Source organism: Lutra lutra, chromosome 12 (genome assembly GCF_902655055.1).
Source record: "Lutra lutra chromosome 12, mLutLut1.2, whole genome shotgun sequence".
NCBI classification, from domain to species: Eukaryota; Metazoa; Chordata; class Mammalia; order Carnivora; family Mustelidae; genus Lutra; species Lutra lutra.
The window spans coordinates 14,444,931-14,466,060 of NC_062289.1; the positions used below are offsets into that span (position 1 = coordinate 14,444,931).

The 21,130-nt window shown below is 37.4% G+C and overlaps 1 protein-coding gene across 7 annotated transcripts in view; it reads left to right on the forward strand.

Annotated features, from left to right (window-relative positions):
- Positions 1-21,130, forward strand: part of PIGN (phosphatidylinositol glycan anchor biosynthesis class N) — a 106,273-nt gene that overhangs the window by 31,848 nt on the left and 53,295 nt on the right. For all 7 annotated transcript variants that reach the window (XR_007121896.1, XM_047697395.1, XM_047697393.1 and 4 more), the window contains 6 exons: positions 1,754-1,813; positions 3,752-3,844; positions 4,560-4,615; positions 13,082-13,160; positions 14,103-14,285; positions 19,968-20,107. Coding sequence is in view for 6 of the 7 variants with exons in the window: in XM_047697395.1 (XP_047553351.1) it covers positions 1,754-1,813; positions 3,752-3,844; positions 4,560-4,615; positions 13,082-13,160; positions 14,103-14,285; positions 19,968-20,107 (611 nt within the window). In the remaining variant the exon portion in view is untranslated. The remainder of the gene's footprint in view (positions 1-1,753; positions 1,814-3,751; positions 3,845-4,559; positions 4,616-13,081; positions 13,161-14,102; positions 14,286-19,967; positions 20,108-21,130) is intronic.

Sequence of the window (21,130 nt, forward strand, 5' to 3'; positions counted from 1 at the left end):
TTCAAATCTACATTAGGTGAGAATTTCTTTATTCATTCCTTCCACCAACATTGATATGTGTCTATAGTGTGTTTAAACATTGTGTAGACATTAGTATTAAACATGTATAAGGGATATAATGATGAATAAAAGCAGACAAAATGCCTGCCCTGGGAAGCTTAGAGTTTGGGGTGAGAACAGAGAGTAACCAAATTATTATACAAATAAATGTAAAATTACAGCTATGCTAAGTACTACAAAAGAGGACTGTGAAGCCAGGAAGAGTGTAGAGTGGATGTATCTGGTAGACGGTACGGTCAACAAAGCCTTCTTGAGACATTGAGGATTGAGCTGAGACCGAAGAATAAGTAGGAGTTATCAGGCATGTGATACTCCCTCTCCCTTTCCAGGCAGAGGCAGCATCACGTACACAGAGCTCTGGTAAGAGGATACATGGCACATTAAAGGATCACAGCATAGAACAACCGGGACTGTGGTATGATGTCTGGGTAGGCGTTAGATCCCTCAGGGTCTTATGGGCCTATGGACTTAATCCTAAAGCTTGGGGAAGACCTTGAAGTATTTGAAGCTTAGAGAGTGATAGAATCTATCTTTTTGCGAAAGGATTTCTCAGGCTGCAGCATGGAGAAGAGATTAGAAGAGGCCAACAGTGGACTCTGGGGGAAAGGGAGAAGGTGATTAGAAGCCATTGGAGTTTTCCCATTTTCTATGTTGGTACTTCATAAAGAGAGTCCAGATGGTAAAGAGTGAGAAGCATTGAGAGCCTGGGACCAAACTCCAACTTTAAATGGGGAACTAGAGATGGTATCTGGAAAAGAGCCACAGTGAAATTGAAGACACTCAGTGGAGTGTGGTGTTACAGAAGCCGAGAAGGGAATGGTCTACACAGTGCTGCTGAGAGGCCAAGTAATTAAAATAACCACAACAGCATTTGTAGCTACCATTTATTGCATGATTATTATGTGCCAGGTACTTTATAAATTTAATCTCATTTAATTATGCCATAACTCTGTAAGGGACAGTTCTTTTAAATAAATAAACGATAAGGAAATAAGTAAATAAATGATAAGTTAACCTGCCCAAGGTCTCAGAGATTGCAGGCAAGGATTTGGAACTGGGTATTCTGACATCTAAGCACTTTACTGCCTGAAAAATTATAAGGACTACTATAAAAACAGTCAATCAGATTTAGAAAAACAGAGGACGTTAGTTCTCTAAGGAGTGGTCTTTGGGATGGGTGAAGGGTCATAAAGGAAGTTGGAGTGGGCTGAGGCGAGATGGGGAATCGGGGAAGTGGAGGTAAGGGCACAAACAACTCTCCAGGAAGCTGGGGGTTATATCATTTCTGGGCTTCAGTTGCTGGCCGAACCTTCTGGTGTACACTTTCTCTTTAGTTGATCTATACTTTTCTGGAGTCGGTGTGTACTATTGCGATTTACTTTTTATCTAGTAAAGGCGTCCTTTGCATGATACTGAACAACTACTATATAAACTAGTCAAGTTCTTAGCTATCAGGGTGGGTAACTTTTTGTTTTAACATGTTTTACATTTGGGGCTCTTTCAAATTTATTTTTGTATACATTGATACAGCTGTAACAAATATTTTTAGAGTTGATATCTATTGTATGTTAAATGTTTGAAGGTTATAGATTATAATGAACATCATGATTATAGTCCAAAATATAGTGCATTAAATTATTTAATTTTCTTATTAATGTCTGTAAACTTAGAATTGAACTTTTTCTGTCTGTAGGCTGATGTTGCACCACTGATGGCTTCTCTTATTGGAGTTCCCTTTCCCCTTAATTCAGTGGTAAGGAGTAAAAGTTTTTTTATCAATTCTCAGGAAAAAAAAAAGTGTACAGGAAAATTTACTTTTTTATGTCTTTCTGAATAATTTTTGGTTACATTTAAAACTGTATTTCCCTCTCTAAGTATATAATAATACTTCATAAGTGTGTGTATTATATAACCTACAACATGGAGCACTGGTGTAATAGTTTTTCTTTAAAGTTTTTTTATTTTCTGGGGCGCCTGGGTGGCTCAGTGGCTTAAAGCCTCTGCCTTCGGCTCAGGTCATGATCCCAGGGTCCTGGGATCGAGCCCCACATCGGGCTCTCTACTCTTTGGGGAGCCTGCTTCCTCCTCTCTCTCTCTGCCTGCCTCTCTGCCTACTTGTGATCTTTGTCTGTCAAATAAATAAATAAAATCTTTTAAAAAATTTTTTTTTAATTTTCTAAAATGTGTAGAAATTTATCTTTATATTTCAGTTATAATTGGTAAAAATATATAAATAATTTTTATTACAAGCAGCAGAAACTTAATCCACTTAAAGGGGATTTATTAAGAAGATATTGCTGGGTTGTTGAATCATAGCGGTGCTCAAAAACCAGGCTTAGAAATGGACAGGCACTGAGACAACAGCAGAGAGTTGGAAGAAAGAACCGGCAGTTGCAGCCAGGGCACCATCACTAGGGGAGGAGAGTTTTACACCTGTTGTACCTTTTGTTCCTTGACTCCCAAGAGTCAAATTCCAGTGCTTACCATTTGAGTGGGCTGGCCTTATTTGTCTACCCTTCAGTAAAGGAAGGTGGGCTCCATCAGAAACCTACTATATTATATCCAGTGGGGGAGAATTTTTTTTTTTCCTTCCAAGAATTTTATTTAAATTCAAGTTAGTTAACATATGGTATAGTATTAGATTCAGGAGTAGAATTTAGTGATTCATCACTTACATGTAACACCTAGTGCTCATCACAAGTGCCCTCCTTAATGCCCATCACCCATTTAAACCATCCCCTCCAGTGCCCCTTCAAAGCCCTCGGTTTGTTCTCTATAGTTGAATTATGGTTTGTCTCTCTCTCTCTGTTCTTAATCTTACTTTGGTTTTCCTTCCCTTCCCCTGTTTTCATCTGTTTTGTTTCTTAAATTCCACAGTGGGGAAGATTTCTAAACATAGAATGGTAATGCTGTAAAGAATGGGAACTGGATGCTGAAAAGCCAAAATATATATTCCCACCAGCCATTCTTATTAGCTCTTCAAATGAAACTTTAAAAAATATTATGTTGGGGCGCCTGGATGGCTCAGTGGGATGGGGCCTCTGCCTTCGGCTCAGGTCGTGGTCCCGGGGTTCTGGGATCGAGCCCTGTGTCGGGCTCTCTGCTCGGCGGGGAGCCTGCCTCTTTCTCTCTGCCTATTTTGATCTCTGTCAAGTGAATACATAAAATCTTAAAAAAAAAAAATGTCATCTAACTCAGAACTCTGAGAAGATGATCCTTATACTCATACTTATGACTATATGTGTATAACTGAAAAAAAAGTTTCACAGAACAGTCTTTTACTGTGCATGGTATACTCTCAATTTTCTTATTAGGCCTTTTTTCCCCCCTTAAGTATACTGGTTGTGGCCCACCATAGTGATTTTTCATGTGTCCAAAGCATTTCATTCACTTCCTAGCACACAGTAGTCTTTTGATATATACTGGGTTTTATTGAACCTGTTTCATCTCTTTGCTTTATACAACTTATTATATCTACTTTGTAGAAAAAATAATAGAACATTTTTCAATTACGATTTTTAAAAAGATATTTTGCTTAATTATTTCAGTAAGTTACTCATCTACCTGTCTTGTCTTTAGTGCTTCTTTATTAGTCTATTTTGTTTTATAAGAATAGCTTGAGCTATTAATACTAATAATAGTATGCTAATAATATTAATACTAATATTAAACCACTGTTTATTGTTTACAGGGTATCCTTCCTATAGATTATCTTAACAACACTGATCTCTTCAGGGCAGAGAGCATGTTTACAAATGCAATGCAGATTCTTGAACAATTCAAGGTAAAATAAGACACACACAATGGATACTACTACAACTTTAAAACCAAATATATTAAGTGAAAATATTTGATTCTGTGTTTTAAGAAATTATTTTCTATAATTTATTATCTTTAAATTTTGTGTATTTGACTAGTGTCATAAAGTTTAACATTTGTGAGGTACACATTCCATGAATGAGTTTGAGGTGTAAAATTACTTTTGATAAATATCTCTAATTGTAAGACTATCACATGTGCTTATAAAGACTACACTCCAACTCTGTTGATTGGAATTTGCCTCACAGAAGTAGTAGTAGAGATTGCAACATTTGTCGTCATTTCACGTACATTACCATATACATTAAGCTAAGTGAAGAAGTAACAATTTAAAGGAAACTTTGTTATCCTTAATACTGTTAATGCAGCTTGTTTTGTTTTCTAAGAGTAAAAGAAGTATTAATTACTTTACAATATGTTATTTTGCAAGCTTGCAAGTATTAATTACATTACAATATGTTATTTTGCAAGAAGCTTGGTATGATTAATTCTCAGGTTATTGTGATAATTGAAATTTCTGTTTAAATATTTATGGAGTAATGTAGTAACATAAAATTCCATTTAGTTTCAAAGTAATAAGTATCCCCAATGAGACATTTTAATGATGTTTGTATCTCAAGATGAAACTAATTTTTTTCTCATTTATAACATATTAAAATATTTTTCTATCTGGTTCCCAGGTGAAAATGACCCAGAAAAAAGAAGCTATTTTACCATTTTTTTTCACACCATTTAAGTAAGTCTCATATTTTTCATTAACTTGTAGAAGGAATTTTTTAATGAGTTTGAGTACTACTGACAGGATAGAATACTTAGAAACTTTGTCTTTTTTGTTTATATTAGTGCAGACTCCAAAACAAAAGCCTCTTCTATTATTTTTGTAAATAATGGGCCAGTTGCCAGATGCTTTTGAATGGCTAATAAAGGAGATAAAGGAACCCGGAGAGATGTGGGAGACATTAAGATCATTGAACAGGGCCTGCCTGGGAAGGTGTGGGGAATCTTGGTTTGGTTGATTGGGAGGTGGTGTTACCATTATGGCTTGTAGAAAGAAAGATGAGATGGTTTTATGGGCAAGGATGAATGCTTCTGAGTTTAGCCTACATCAAAGATATCAATTAATTAGTTAGAACTAATTGGAAATTAGTTAGAAATAAAATTTATGTAAGAAGTTAGGGACTTGGGGCGCCTGGGTGGCTCAGTGGGTTAAGCCGCTGCCTTCGGCTCAGGTCATGATCTCAGGGTCCTGGGATCGAGTCCCGCATCGGGCTCTCTGCTCAGCGGGGAGCCTGCTCCCTCCTCTCTCTCCGCCTGCCTCTCTCTCTACTTGTGATCTCTCTCTGTCAAATAAATAAATAAAATCTTTAAAAAAAAAAAAAAAGAAGTTAGGGACTTGGATCTCTACGTAGAGATGAAAGTTGTTTGCGTAGATTGGAGATATCAGCATGGTGGAGTTAGCTGCTGCACATGTAGGAGGCCCTAGGAGAACTTAGAAAGTGACAAGAAAAAGCCCATGACATAATTCTGGGAGACCATGATAACTACTGGATGGGTGAGGAGGAGAGCAGCCTGTGGTGGGCAGCAGGATTTTGCTGTCCTAGATCTCTCTTCCTTGGATTAGTAGAGGGGAGATATGAGTCACAACCCTGGCTCCGCACTTCTGAGGTGAAGCAGGGTGCTTTATTTAGCCTTCTTTGTTCCTCCTCCTCAAGGGTCATTTTCAGTTAGCAAGGATTTGCATTTAATTATGAAGGATTTGGTCTTGACCAAAATACACAGAAACTCCTTGAAATGTGGGTGTTAGGAATGCATTTGAATGACTTCATTGGTTATTTTTGACAACTTCTGTAGTGCTAGTGTGGTATTCATAAACTAGAAAGGCTTAAGTATTGCCTTACTCTCTGAATAATGTGATTACCTCCTTGACTTTGTGTGTGTGTATTTGTGTGAATAGAAGATAAAAAAAACAAACAAACAAACAAGGGCCATATGGGTGGCTCAGTAGGTTAAATAAGCCTCTGCCTTCAGCTCAGGTCATGATCTCAGGGTCCTGGGATTGAGCCCCACATCAGGCTCTCTGCTCATCAGGGAGTCTGCTTCCCTCTCTCTCTCTCTGCCTTTCTCTGCCTGCTTGTTATCTCTGTCTGTCAAATAAATAAATCTTTTAAAAAATTTAAAAAAAAAAACAAGCAAAATTAGGGCTTTGCAACTTATTATCATATGAAATTAATTACCCTAAATATTATATAATATATATCAAAGGTAGAATTATCTTTGGAGAGTGTCCCTAATTGTAGGATTATCACATGTACTTATAAAGACTATAAACCAAGTCTTTACTGATTGGAACTTGCCCCATCTTATCTCATATACATGTCTTATGCATCTTTTTATCTGTAGTGTGGTACAGTCAGAGCATAATAAAATAAATGAATAAGAAATATATTATTGGGCGCCTGGGTGGCTCAGTGGGTTAAGCCGCTGCCTTCGGCTCAGGTCATGATCTCGGAGTCCTGGGATCGAGTCCCGCATCGGGCTCTCTGCTCAGCAGGGAGCCTGCTTCCTCCTCTCTCTCTGCCTGCCTCTCTGCCTGCTTGTGATCTCTCTCTGTCAAATAAATAAATAAAATCTTTAAAAAAAAAAAAAAAAAAAAGAAATATATTATCAATTCCTGGTATGAAGAAAATACATAGGACATTGGAAGCAAGACTTAGTTTAGACCAGCCATTCTAAAAGGACTGGTCAGGGAAGATGTACTCTTGTGTACAGGGCTCAGGTGCACACTGCCTACCTTCTTCCACTAGGCCTGCTGGCTGACCGTGAACTTACTGTGCTCTGATGCTCAACTTCTGCCTGTAGAGCCACTGCTGGCCTTGTGTCCTCGGGGGTCCTGCAGCATGCTTGATTCCTCCCCAGTGGTCACCCACTCTGAGCAAAGCCCCCAGGCCTGCCTGTGCACCTCTCTGGCTGAAAATCACCATTTATCAAAAGCCTGCAATATGACCAAGAAGTACCTAAGAGCACATGAAGAACTGACTCCTGAGAAAATAATTTAAGGCATAGAAAAGAACCTAAAAATGTTAAAGTTCTCAGAAATATCCAAGAAGCTATTGTATCCGTAAAACAAAAAAAGCCCACACTTCACAAAAGAGAAAGAGTTCAAAATGAAAATTTTAAAAAGAGAAATGCAACTAAAAATGTACAGAATAATACATTGTACAAGAATAGAACAACTGGGAGACAAACCCTCCAAATGAGAATAGCCAAATGAAATGAATTTTAATATATGGATTGGATAAGAAGCTGGAGGAAACATGATGACACACATGGATGGCGTACATTTCTTCATCCCCTGAAACAAGGACAAGTGGAAACTTCAGGGAAAAGAAAATATTTTGTACAAGAAAGCCTGCTTCAAACATGAAGCAACCTAATATGTCAGGTGATTTCGAACAGCTGCTGGGAGGATGAGAAAGAGAATTCATTTGAACAGTGGCACATAGATTAAAGCTTCAATGAAATAGGCAAGAAAATCTAATCATAGCATAAAACTTAGCTACTCAGTGAACAGTATTTAAAAACCCATAATAGAGCAAATACTGGTTTTCAGTTTCTAGAGTCAAACCTTAGACAAAGCAAGGAAGACTTAATTGCAATTATAGAACAGAATGTAAATGTTCCCCGTCTTGACAGTGTCCATGTAAGGGTTACAAGTTGGAAGGCAGAGAAGGAAAGAAATGTAAGTGGAATAGTAGTGATGCTTTATTCTCATAAAACAGAACGTGGAAATTCTGGATATAGTTGAGAAAGTAAGACAGAGATGTAGGTATTACATTACTAAAGTGACCAATGTAGGGGCGCCTGGCTTGCTTAGTTGATAGAGCGTATGACTCTTGATCCAGGGATTGTGAATTCAAGCCCCATGTTGGGGGTACAGCTTGCTTAAAAATGAAGTGAACAGGGGCACCTGGGTGGCTCAATTGGTTAAGTGTCTTCCTTTGGCTCAGGTCACAGTCTCAGAGTCGTGAGATTGAGCCCCACATTGGGCTCCCTGCTTGGTGGGAGCCTGCTTCTCCCTCTCCCTGTCGCTCCCCCTGCTGTTCTCTCTCTCTCTCTCTCAAATAAATAAGTAAAATCCTTTGACAAGTAAAGTGACCAATGTAGCAAACAGAAAACGTAAAGATAGTAATATAACCGTATGGGTGGGGAGGAGACAGCGGGAACAGGCAGAGTCAGTGCGGAGTCCACAGAAAATGCCTCAGGTCATCTAGTCAAGAAATAGCAATAAAAGCATATTATTAAGAAACATGGAGGTGACTACCAGAATAACAAAAATAGGTGTAAAAGTTTTTATCTCTGGGTTGGGGAACTGAGAGATGAGAAGGGTGGGGCAGGGGTTTGTTGGTTGTCTTATGTCCTCTGTACTGTTTTTTTTTTTAATTATGTGCCTATAGTACTTTGATAAAGCCTATATTTTTAAAAAGAACAAAATGAATAAGTATTTTAATCACCAGCACAAATGATCAAGTGAGATCATAAAAATAATGGGCATCAGTAAAGTAATGTATTCTTCCATATAAATATTAGAATCAGTATCTTGAGTTATTAGAAAAATTCTTTGGTTATTATACGATATTTAGGAAGTAATTTGGTGAGGATTGACATTTCTACAATATAAAGTATTACTACCCAACATTTACTTATTTATATCCTCCGTTATGTCCTTAAGTAAAATTTTATATTTTCCCCATAATATACATTTTTCATTGTTTTATTCCTGCGTAATTTATTTGTTATGAGTAGTATCTTCTTTTTATTACATATGTTCAGTATCCCAGGAAAAACAGTTATTGCCATTTACTGTCTTGAGTACAGGGGACTCTCTATATTTCTCTAATCCAGTGAATTTACTCATGTTTACACCATCCGTTTTCTTCCAGTCACCTTTATGTATACACTTAATATTAGCATTATCCACTTAGAAACTGTATCAAGTAAATGGTGGCATATAAACATCCTCATAGATGAAAGAATACAGTTGTCACAGATCCTTTTTGCAAAACAGTTCGTTTTTGTTGCAGACAGGTGTTCAGTGAAACCCTTCCCTCTTGAATAAGTAACATATTTCCCTTTTTCTTCTTAGAAATATATAATTCACTCATCAATTCTTAAGTTTGAGAAAATTTATCTAGGATATTGACATGTGCAGTCATAGTTTTGAGATTTTACTTAATATGATCAATTTCACCAGCATCACTAGATTTTATGTTTAATGATATCTCTCCACCATTCTTCCATTGTCTTATTTAGTCTTGTCTAGCATGAATAATTTATGGGTAATGTAATAATTCCTGGGGTGATGAAATAGCAAACGTTTTAAGATGTGAGAAAAATTAATTGCTAAGATCCTTTAACCTATCTTACACTTGTAAAAGAGTCCAATGGATCCATTTGGTAATTGGATATCCTATGTTATCCTATTCTTTATAAATTAAGTAGATATTATCTTTTATATCTTAAAGACCTCTAGAGAAAAAGTAAAGTCATGAAATAACCTATTCTGACAAGTACAACTCAACAAACTCAAGCCTCGTGCTATGCCAAGGGATAACCAGCAGGTGGCGCTACATGACTAGGAGAGGCATAAAAGTTTTGCCTACATCTTAGTACCTCAAAAGGGAGGAAATACACTTTGTATTTGGAAACTGTAGACTATAGAGGACAAAGTAAGGTCAGAATAACTTTAAAGGAAAACAATTACATGAAATGAGAAAAGAACAAGAAAGGTCTCTTAAGGAGTATTTCAGAAGAAAATGAAATGGGAAAGAAATATTATACCTTGCCAACCGAAGCAAAAATAGCTGTTCTCTTTTACTTAAAAGTCACTATATAAACTCGGGATAGTTAAACTTTAACGAAATATTGTAATATGTTTTCTACCAAAATGGCAAAAGCTGTTTGGGTTCTTTTTATATGTTTGTTTCTTTTGGCTGATGTGGATTAAAATTCCTCCCTTAGACCAAATTTAAATACTGATTTTAATGGGACTCTTTCTACCACTTCACCCATCTGGCTTACTAATTATTTATTAGAAATGCAATTTTCTCTTTCAAAATTGAAATTCTTCTTTTAAAAAAAGTAACTTTTATATATCACATACATACATAGAAAATGTTTATTTACTCAGTTATGACTTAAAAGATGAAAATAAGATTCTATATCAATGGTCAGTGTAAAGGAACACAGATTATTCTAGAAATAACTTAACCCTTCTCTGTCTTTATCTTCTTCAAATATTTTTCCTTTAATCTAAATAGATGTTCTAAAAAGCAATAGGCTAGATATCACTAGCTATCTCTAAAATGTCATGAATAAATGCAAGCAAAAAATTTTGTAATAAAAATCTGAGGAGACGTGGAAGGTAAATACTTCAGAGGGCAGCATTTTAAGGAGATCTTTTTCCTCCAAACACTAGTCACCCTTAATAATTGATGATAAAATTCTTAATAATCCTAAGCATGGTTTATTTCTTCTGCAGTGTTCAAATAACTGAAAAAAGTTGGAATAGTAGCAATCACAGCAGAGAAATGTGCACAATTAGTACTCATTCTTTTTTTCTTTTTACTGAAGTATGAAGTGCTGGTAATAGATTGTTTTAAAACTTGATGTTTTCAATGTAAAAAATTTAGTCAATAAAGAAAAATTTTTCATATACGTTACTATGTAGACACACACTGTCACCATTCTCATCAAATATTACTTCTGCCAAATTCTCTCTCCTTCCCTCTACAGGATTCTAATTACATGTATAAATATTAGGGCTATTTACAATGACTTGTATGTTGTTTGGGGGTTTTTAAATAGTCTTTTCTGTGCTTTTCATTCTTTCTGCTCTTCAAAGTTCAGGCAGGACATTTTCTAGTGACCTGTCTTCTGATACACCAACTCTCTTTCCTACTTTGTCCAGTTTGCTGCTACTGAGTTCTGAGTCTCAGTTAGTACATTTTTTTTCAGTTGTAGAATTTCTATTTCATTTTTTTAATTTTTTAAAAATATTTTATTTATTTATTTGACAGACCACAAGTAGGCAGAGAGGCAGGTAGTGGGGTGGGGGGAAGCAGGCTCCCTGCTGAGCAGAGAGCCCTATTCGGGGCTCGATCCCAGGACCCTGAGATCATGACTTGAAGCGAAAGCAGAGGCTTAACCCACTGAGCCACCCAGGTGCCCTTCCATTTCAATAATTTTAAAAATAGATTCCAGTTCTTCGGTGCAGTTTTCTATCTTGCTTTTTATTATTGAATGTATTAACCACAGTTATTTTCAGGTGGACCTGATAACACCACCAATAAGCTCGTGATTTGTGAGTCTGCCTCCGCTGTCTTTTTTCATTCGGTCCTGTTGTTGAGTCTGGTGATTTTTAGATGAATGCTTATCATTGTATAGTAAAAGTTTTGGAAGGTCTGGATTATCTCATTCTCCAGAGCGGTTTCATCTTATCCTGACAGGCCCAGAGTGGCAGCTGCCTCAAGGCTGTGTTGCGTCTGTCGTCTTCCCTCACCTCTGGTCTGTGTCTGCTCTTAGAGTGTAGCCTCCCAGGGATCTCAGTGGAAGGCGTTTGTTATCCAGAGTCCTTCCTTAGTGGCTCCTGAACACCAGTTTTTGTCTCTTCTCTTCTATATCCTGACACTGCCAAAACTTCTGACCTTTCTTTCAGGGGCTTTCTTCAAAGCTTTTTGTTCTGTTGTCCTGCACAGCTGAAGAATTTGCTGGATGCCCAGCTTATTCCCCTTCTCACCAGGACATGGCCTTTGTTTCTGTACCTGAATTCCCCACATAGATTAGAATAGAAGTTGTCGCTTATAAAAGTTCCTTAAGACTTCACCTCAGAATCTGTATTAAATTAGTTTAAATAAATTCCAGATAGCTTTTTATTTGTGTGTTGGTTTTTTTTTTTTTAATCCAGAATGAAAATTGTATTTTACTCTCTTATTTGTTTCCTCAAGTCCTGGCTGCATTAGCAGCCACAGATTTTATGTTTTATCTCTGCAGCCTTAATAGGATTACCAAAGGCTCTATTGGGTTCTCTATCTCCTGGTATCAGCTCTATGCCCAAGTTCTCAGCCTTTTGCCCAAAATAAGTATGGCAGATGCTCTAAAGGTTACACTTCGTAGAATGCTGGTCTACTTCTCTGGTTTGCTTCTCTCTAGGATCTTAACTCTTCAATTCTTGATGGTCTCAGCAGCTCTCCAGCACCTTCAAAGTGATTTTTAATTTTATTTTATCAGGCTTTCTAGTTGTTCCTGGTGGGAGCATTGATATATGCAAGCTTTTCCATCATAGCTAGAAACTGTGCTTAAACTTTAATGTTCTAATTATTTTCTTAAAAAATAAAGGCTCATTAGTAAAATATGAATGAAAAAGTAATGTATACACACAATGAAAATTATATAAGCAATAATAAAATGTTACTGCTCCTGAGTCTTAGTCTTTTTCCCTGGAGACAAAGTTGCAGTTTCTCATACAACTTTCATATATATCCCTCTTCAAACGTGCTGAAAAAAATAAAGAATATAACAAAAATCTTTTACACACAAGCAGGTTTAAGAAATGTTATGTGGTAAAAATAAGGACAAGGAAATGACATAAAGAGAAACGAAAGGTAAGGGAACAGAAAACGTATATGGTGTAGTATAAGAATGGTAAGGAGATTCAAATTATTTTCTAACTTTCATTGTTGGTTTGGACTGCCTGGAGTTTCTGACAATTCTCGGGCCCTGTGTAGCTCCAGGGAACAGAGAGCCATAAGGGATTTGCCTTGTCTGTTGTGTGCAGATGAGCACAGGACTGCTGAGCGGTGAAACCAAGCCACTAATTTGCTGTTCCACTAATTACATTGATTTAGTCAGAATTTCTTTGTTATCTAGAGTATTCCAGATCTCCAAAATGATGGATCATATGACTCTTGTAAGTGTGGTGTGGAGTTGAAACTTGGAGTCAAGAAAACGAAGTTTAACCAAAGCTATTTTTTGGGAGAGTTCAGATAATGAGCAAGATTACAATTAGCTTTTGGTTTCTTTCTTTTCTTGTTTTGTTTTGTTTCATTTATTTTCTCAACCATCACCGTCCTTTTATTTTTCAGTTAAGAAAAAAATATATCACTGAAATGAGGAAACATTTTAAACCTAACCTTTTCTTTTGCAGGTTGCTTTCTGAATCTAAACAGCTAAACATTTTAAGAAAAGCAAGATCATATATAAAGCAGAGAAAGTATGATGAAGCAGTAAGTACGCAGGCCTTGTCTATATAAATAGCTAGTCGTCGTTTTGGGTGTGGGGAGGGGCAAGGTGCACGATGGAGAGCAAAGTGGGCAGGTCAGGGAGCTTTCCTAAACCATTAAGGAAGGACTGAATTTTCTAAGTAGCTGCTTTAGCCATGGAATGCTTCTGTTATTTCAAATATTATCGGGGTAAACTTTTTTAGGTTAGCATTAAAAATGAACGATTGCCATTTTCTTTAATGAGAAAGTATAGTCCCAATTTTCTGTAACCCTACTTAAGTGCATAACATTTCAGAACATGGCATACATTTATTACATTTGAAATTATCTATCCACTATCAGAAGTCTAACGGTTCATACTGAAGTTCTCAACAACTACCCCACTATGTTTTCCATTAATTTTCTTTTTATTAAATGGTCATAATTTTAAAGAAGGAGAGAGTTCTATTTTCAGTTTCTCAAAGATTGCCTAAGCAGAATACCATGCATTTCTAATGCTCATTTTGTTATGGTTTTAAAACAGGGAGCTATGTGTTTTTCTGTTTTAGTGATGCTTTATAACTGACATACTTGGGTAATCTGGTATGAGAAAATAAAACTTGATACAAATGTGGATATCTCTGCTATTTGGGATCAATATTAGAGAGACTTCATTTCTTTTTTTTTTGTATGTATGTCACCGGTAGATATTTCTACAAAGTGAATCATTTTAAATCACTACACAAATCATAGTTTACACTGAAAATGCCCTTCCTTACCAAGATTCAAAATCATTCTATTCAGGAATTTTTCTTGTACTTTCCAAGAAGATCCTTGAGTAATTAAAATCTGTTCTTGATCCATCATTTACAGTTATATACTCTAATTTTAACAATTTTTTTGCCTTTAAAACTTGGGTTTTCTGGTTCTTCCCATGTGGCAAGTTATGTTTTCCTTTCTCCGTAGGTCTCCCTTTGCAAGGAGCTGATTCATCTTGCACTGAAAGGCTTGTCCTATTATCATACTTACGACAGATTCTTCTTGGGTGTCAATGTTGTTCTTGGTTTTGTGGGATGGACGTCTTATGCTTCTTTGTTGATCATCAAGTCTCATTCCAACCTTACTAGAGGTGTTAGCAAAGAAGTTAAGGTATGTTCCGAAAATATAATGAAGATTCAGATAATGGTGTAAAATCACTAGGACCGGGGAAAGAAATTGAATCAAATCAGCTGTTACGAGTTCATACGATGTGCAAGTCGTACTAAGCTGACTCTTACCTTTCATTGGCTTTTGTCGTTTTGAGTCTTTTTTTTTTTTTCTCAGTTATCTTTATTTCTCTGGTTGGGGAAAGGGTATATTAATAATAATGGCCCTGTAACTTAAGAGGGCTATAAAGATAACTTACAATTTAAATCCTTCTATGACATTAACTGTTGATTTTCTATTCCTTTTAATAATTATTTAGCATGTTATAAGCATCCCATATCTTTCTAGTACAGGTGGTCAGAAAACGACTTCAAAGCAATATATTTAATTTTACCTGCTATCAAAAGTTTAAAAGCTAGAAAACAATAAAATCACTTACTAAAAATGCCCCTTTAAAAATAATATATGAGCTTTTCTGGAACTATTCTTACCTTCTTGCAACTTTCTGAAATTCTTAATGCAAATTCTCAGAACTTTCTATTTATCCTTGTTTTAAGAATCCTGGTTTTAAGAATTAAGTAATTTACTGTACTTTCAATAAAAAAAAACAAACAAAAAGCTTTAATAGTACTTCATATAACTGAGTAAATATAAAAGCACATATATGGTTTTACTATATTAAAACACTATACTCTTTTAAAATATATTGCCAATTATCATTTATTAGGGAGAATATGCCATTTCCATTTCCTTTACTTCATTTGAATCCTCTATAAAGTAATATATCTGGATGATATATTATTGATACTAACAGTGCAAACATTTCCAGTAGTAACTTTTTCCAATTTTATATTTCATTTTTCTGTAATGAGGGAAGGAAGAACAGTAGTGTTTATTCCAGTTTTATTTTTTTTTTAAGATTTTACTTATTTATTTGACGGAGAGAGATCACAAGTAGGCAGAGCAGCAGGCAGAGAGAGGGGGAAGCAGGCTCCCCGCCGAGCAGAGAACCCGATGCGGGGCTTGATCCCAGGACCCTGAGATCATGACCTGAGCTGAAGGCAGAGACTTAACCCACTGAGCCACTCACGCACCCCTATTCCAGTTTTTTATAGTGCTTTAGTGCATCTTAACATTTTCCCTCAAGTAATTTTCATTATTTGAATGTATGTAAAATGGACAAGGACAAGAATAATTTTTGACATGGTACCAAAAGAAACAGAACCAGCTGTGTTTTAGCAATGGCATTCTGCTGGGTACTATAATGCTAGAAGTAGGCATTATAATTTTGTTTTACAAAAGAGGAAACCAAAGCTGTTTAAATATTTTTCAAAAGGCCACTGAGCTAGGATGTAGAGGAATTGAGATTTGAATTCAAAACAGTCTTGGGCCAGACACTGCTTTTTCATGTTTATTTTGATATTCGGAGAATAGTTGAGAAAAGATAATGAAGTCTTTAGATTGATGAATCAACACAGTTTCATGGGTGATAGTTCTCCTGTATTCATTCATCTGATAATGCAGTGAATGTTTAATTGAGTGTACAGTATTATGCAAGCTACTGCCTAGGCTGTCCAAAAAAAATATAAAATCCAGATTCTGCCCTCAAGGAGCCTGGAATTAAGTAAAGTAGGTAAGAGATGTACCCACATAATCACCTTGTCAGATGTAGGTCACTATACTACACGACATTGGAAAAGACAGTTTTAACATTTAACAACTTCAGTATATATTGTTTGTGATACAAAGACCATTGTATTTTAAAAGAGGGGCGCTCACTTTAGCGAGGGTGATGATAACAGGAAAATGTAAGTCCTGGTGGAAATTTAACAAGTATAGGGAGCAGATGAGAATCGAAGCAAATTGAATGATATAAACAGAGGCAGAGTTGGGAAAATGTATGATTATGCTGGGATAATAAGGAATATTTATTGAGCCCCAGTATCCCAGGACTGTCTTGGGTGCTTTACATGTGTTATTCAATTAAGCTTAACACTACTCTAAATTTGGTGGTTGTGATTCTCATAAATACAGATGGGGGGATACATGTTTTCTTCAAGGACAATGGGTATGAAATAGCTAACATTTTCTGATACTTAAATTCAGGCTCTTTCATACTGCTTTCAAAATAAATAGTTCAATTTGGGGAGAATGCAGAAGGTTGGTTCAAGGGACTAATGAAAGATCATACCAATAGTTTAGATTACACTGAAATAATCCAAGGCCTCAGATGGTGGACTCTAGACTTCAAACCATTACTGAGGAGTTGGTGCATTCGTTAGCATTAAACCAGAGTGAAAGAACCAGTGGGATCTATACATTAGGAGATTTTGTGTAAGGAATTGGCTTATGTGATTGTGGGGGCAGTTAGGCGAGTCCCAAGTCCATAGGTCAGGCCCTCAGGAGGGGCAGACTGGAGCTGGTGGGCAGGAGCCAAAGCCACACTCACTGGTTACACTTCTTCTATAGGGAAGCCACCACTGTGCCCTTAAAGCTTTTCAACTGATTGAAGCCGGCCCACCCCAATTGCAGAGGATAGTCTCCCTTACATAAATTCAGCTGATTGTGGACTTTAATCACATCTACAAGATATGCTAATAGCAACACCTAGATCAGTGTTTGGAGAACTGGGGACGGTCACCTAGCCAAGCTGACACAAAACCGACCATTACCGTTAAGGTTATGAAAAGTATTTTGAACGCTTTCGTTTTGTTTGCAAAAACATTCTGATTCCTCTTTGGTGAGAGTTCGTAACCCAGGGAAGAGATGCAGTCTTGACAGTTTTGAAGGAAGAATAAAATGCCAGTGGGTCCCTAGCCTTAACCGAAGGCGGGTCTGGAGAGCAGCTAGGAGGTCAGATAAAGCCCAGCTGTGCCCAGCAGTGCATGTGTTAGAATGCGGTGCCTGCAGTGGGGTGTAGGGAGGCTTCGCAGGGGACGTTGTTGCCAAAGTGAAGTCTTTTTTTTTTTTTTGAAAGTTTTTATTTATTTATTTGAGAGAGAGAGTGAGAGCACAAGCACGGGGTGGGGGGCAAAGGGAGAGGGAGAAGCAGACTCCCCACTAAGCAGAGAGCCCAATGTGCGGCTTGATCCCAGGACCCTCGATCATGACCTAAGCCAAAGGCAGATGCTTAACCAACTGAGCCACCCAGGTGCCCCCAAAGTGAAGTCTTAAAGGGTGAATAGGATAGCTCAGTAGGAAAAGGGAAGAGGACACACAGACAGAGCAGCATGGGCCAGCTGAGGAGGGAGGTAGTATGGCCTCCTGAGTTCCTGAGTATAGAGGGCCTGCAGGGGAGGGAGCCATGGGTTTGCAACACATACGATCCTCATTGCCAGCTGAGGAAACAGGGCTTTAGACTAAATGGGTTAGTCAAAGGGATGGGCAACTATGAGGACAGCATTGGAATTAAATTTAGGTCTGACTCCAAAATTTATGTCCCTTCTCCATGACAGTGTCATCCAAATTAAACAAGTCGTTTTTAATGTATCACCATTACAGGCAGTGAACATCTTCTTTTCTTCAAGTGTAATTTGCTATAGCCCCTCTTCGTTGTATTCTGCAGGTAGCTTCTAGATACTCTTCTCCTCTGCTTCTTTGCCAGTTCAAATGTTACTTGCTTTAGAACTAACTATCTGGGGCGCCTGGGTGGCTCAGTGGGTTAAGCCGCTGCCTTCGGCTCAGGTCATGATCTCAGGGTCCTGGGATCGAGCCCCGCATCGGGTTCTCTGCTCAGCAGGGAGCCTGCTTCCTCCTCTCTCTGCCTGCCTCTCTGCCTGCTTGTGATCTCTCTGTCAAATAAATAAATAAAATCTTTAAAAAAAAAAAAGAACTAAATATCTGTATCTTGCCATATGCTTGCCTTTATTTTCCTATTACCTAATAAAAATCCCCAAATATTAATCCCTTAAACCAAGTCTCATGATACCATCTCGACCTGTATGGTTCGAAACCCTTGAAGGCCAGCACCTAGCACAGAGCACAGCATAGAGAGTGCAGCTTAGTAAGTGTTTGCTGGACAAAGAACTGGTCCTAATGCCTCCACGTGGCTCATTACCATCAGGTGTGTCTTGAGGGTGGGGAGGCGGTGGGGAGTCAATGATAAAGGAGAAAATGCCCCCCACTCTTATTATTAAAAAGCCTTTCAATCTCTACTTCAGCTGAACTGAATTCTTCATGACTTCATTTCCTACAAGCGGATGTCATTGGTAATATCTATTTTAGGTATCAAAGGGTTAGATTATTACACCATATTATACTGACTCCAGAAAATCCCTGGAATTTTTAAAAAATACCCTTTTCAACTTCTTTTGTTATTATTTTACTATTCTCAAGATGATGTGAAACCAGTCTCACCTCTTAGAATGAATACATGCCCGGCCACCTTCAGCTTGTAGACTCCAGCCACCCGCTTGTCTTAGAGATGTGTGCCTTGCTGTGGGACCTCCCTTGCTGTCTCTCACATCTCCATCTCCAGTGCTGTTACTCACTTACACGTTTCTGTAGTGCCTTTTGGGACTAACACAAAGAAATAAGGGAGGAGAAAGTAAAAATGAAGGTAATAAAAGCAACGGTTATTACTAGGCATTAATGACATTCCAGACATTTTGCTAAGCTCTGCATAACCTAAACATTATCAACCATGATAAGCAGATATGGAATTATTCTTCTCATTTTATAAATGGCATGAAATTAAGTCTCACTACAGTTTTGTACTTTGCTCATGGTTGTGTATGGTTGTACATAGAGCAAGTGACTGAGCCAGATTTTGAGTTCTGATCTGTGTAGTCCTAAACTCTTCATCACACCACTGGTGTTTCACCTTCCTTTTCACAACGATGTCCTTAGTTTATCCTTATTTCTTATTTCCTTTCTGATGACATTTTATGCCAGTAAGGAGGAATTATAAGGAGGAAAAAAATCTCTTGTCTCCCTCCTCTGCAATTCCTCTACTCCACTGAGTAATTCTTAATTCTCACCTTACTTAGCTTTGGCTAGCAATGCAAGAGGAAAACAGAGACAAAACGAGGACAGACAAAAGGTAATGCCGTATTACCCCTCCATTCCTGGGTTTTTCCTCTGGTGCTGTCCCAGCTTTCCGTAGATGCATTCTTTTTCCAATCACTGGAATGTCTGTCCCTGAAACTTGCTTCATTACTCCTGGCCCAGAGCACCCGTGGGCCCTCGTGGCCCATGGAGGCCATCACAGGTGGCTTACATTGAGGAACTCCTTTTTTGTCTGGCAGGTAGTTGGGAAGAGAAGATATGACTGAATGAACACACTGTGGTTGGGCAATGGGGAGAGGAGCGTGGGCAGCATGTCGAGTTGGAGTTTGAATAGACAGAAGCATTGTTCCAAAAGATTAAGTCCCACAGTTTATTGTGCGTTAAATGGGCTTCTGTGAGCTGGTCAGGGAGCTCAGTCAACATTTTTAAGATTGTTACTAAAGAGAAATATGTTCAGAGTTCCAAACAAGTTACTTGCAAACAAACTAGAGGAACACGATCACCTTTAAATTACAGCAATGCCAGGATATCCAGCTTTTTTTTCTGTAATGATACTTCTCCAATGACAAAAAAAATTTTTTAATGCAGTTCTTCAATTAATCAGGTAGTGGTATGGTTTTAAGAACCTATCAATTAATATGAATTTAGAAGTGTTTTAATGTTCTGTTTGATTTTCAGAAACCAAGCCACCTCCTGGCATGTAGTTTTACAGCTCTTGGTGTTTTAGTAGCATTTTTCCTGCTGATTCAAGACTGTCCCTGGACTTACTACGTATATTGTTTGTTGCCCATCCCCATATGGTATGCTGTGCTGAGAGAGTAAGTAACACACCTTACTGTCTTATTTTACACTTCTTTGACAGTTTAATTTGTATTTAAAGTGCATGAGATTTCTATGGCATAAATCATCAAAGATATTTATAATACCCTCCAATCTCTGAGCCTTCTCACTTCATTTGTAGCAGCACAAATGTTGCATATAAACATCCTTTTTGTTTTGCCTTTCCCTTTTGACTTCATCTTTATTGCCCTGGGGTACTATTGACCTTGTCCCCTCTTTTTGTATCCTCTATAAATAAGAAAAATCTGGACGACAAATAGGGTAATTAATATTGATGGTACTTTGCCAGAAATAACTTCTATTTTGAATTAGTCTCATTATCTGAGATCCCAGCATATCTTCATGTTTCATAAGGAAATGTACATATGTTTTCTTTCCACACATTTTCCCCCTTCTTTTTGTAGCTATCATTTCAACCTAGATAAATGGAACTTTGTAATTAAATCCAGGCCTGTAATGTATACCTACAGAGAGTGGTAGATATTATTCACATGGGCCATGGTTTCTTCCTTTAAGCACCTCCTTACAACCTGGAAGTAAGAGGGAAACTTACTTACCATTAGAGAAGACATCAGAGGTAGAGCTCTCAGGCGAGTTTTAAGCACTTTAAAATAAAACCACCCAAATATTGGGCTGGTTCGTGTTCATAGGCAGCAAGGGTCATGTTGCACATTATGGTGACCTCTATATTTGCACCAGTAACCTAGAATTTAAACTTGGTCTTGGGCATCCAGGCATCCTCTGAGAAAACCAGACCCCAAGAGCACACCAGGGAGAGAGAGCCAAGACTTAGTAAGGGTATTTTCAGGGTTGGCCAACATATTTGTCAAGACACGATGTGTATTTTTATTCTAATTTTTATTAACTCCAGCTTTGACCACATTTTCTATCCTTTAAAAACATTAAGTATTTAAAAATATTAACATATTAAAATATCAAAAATAAAAATTAATATTAAAATGTTTACTATTTTAAACATTTAAAAGTATAAGACAAAAAGA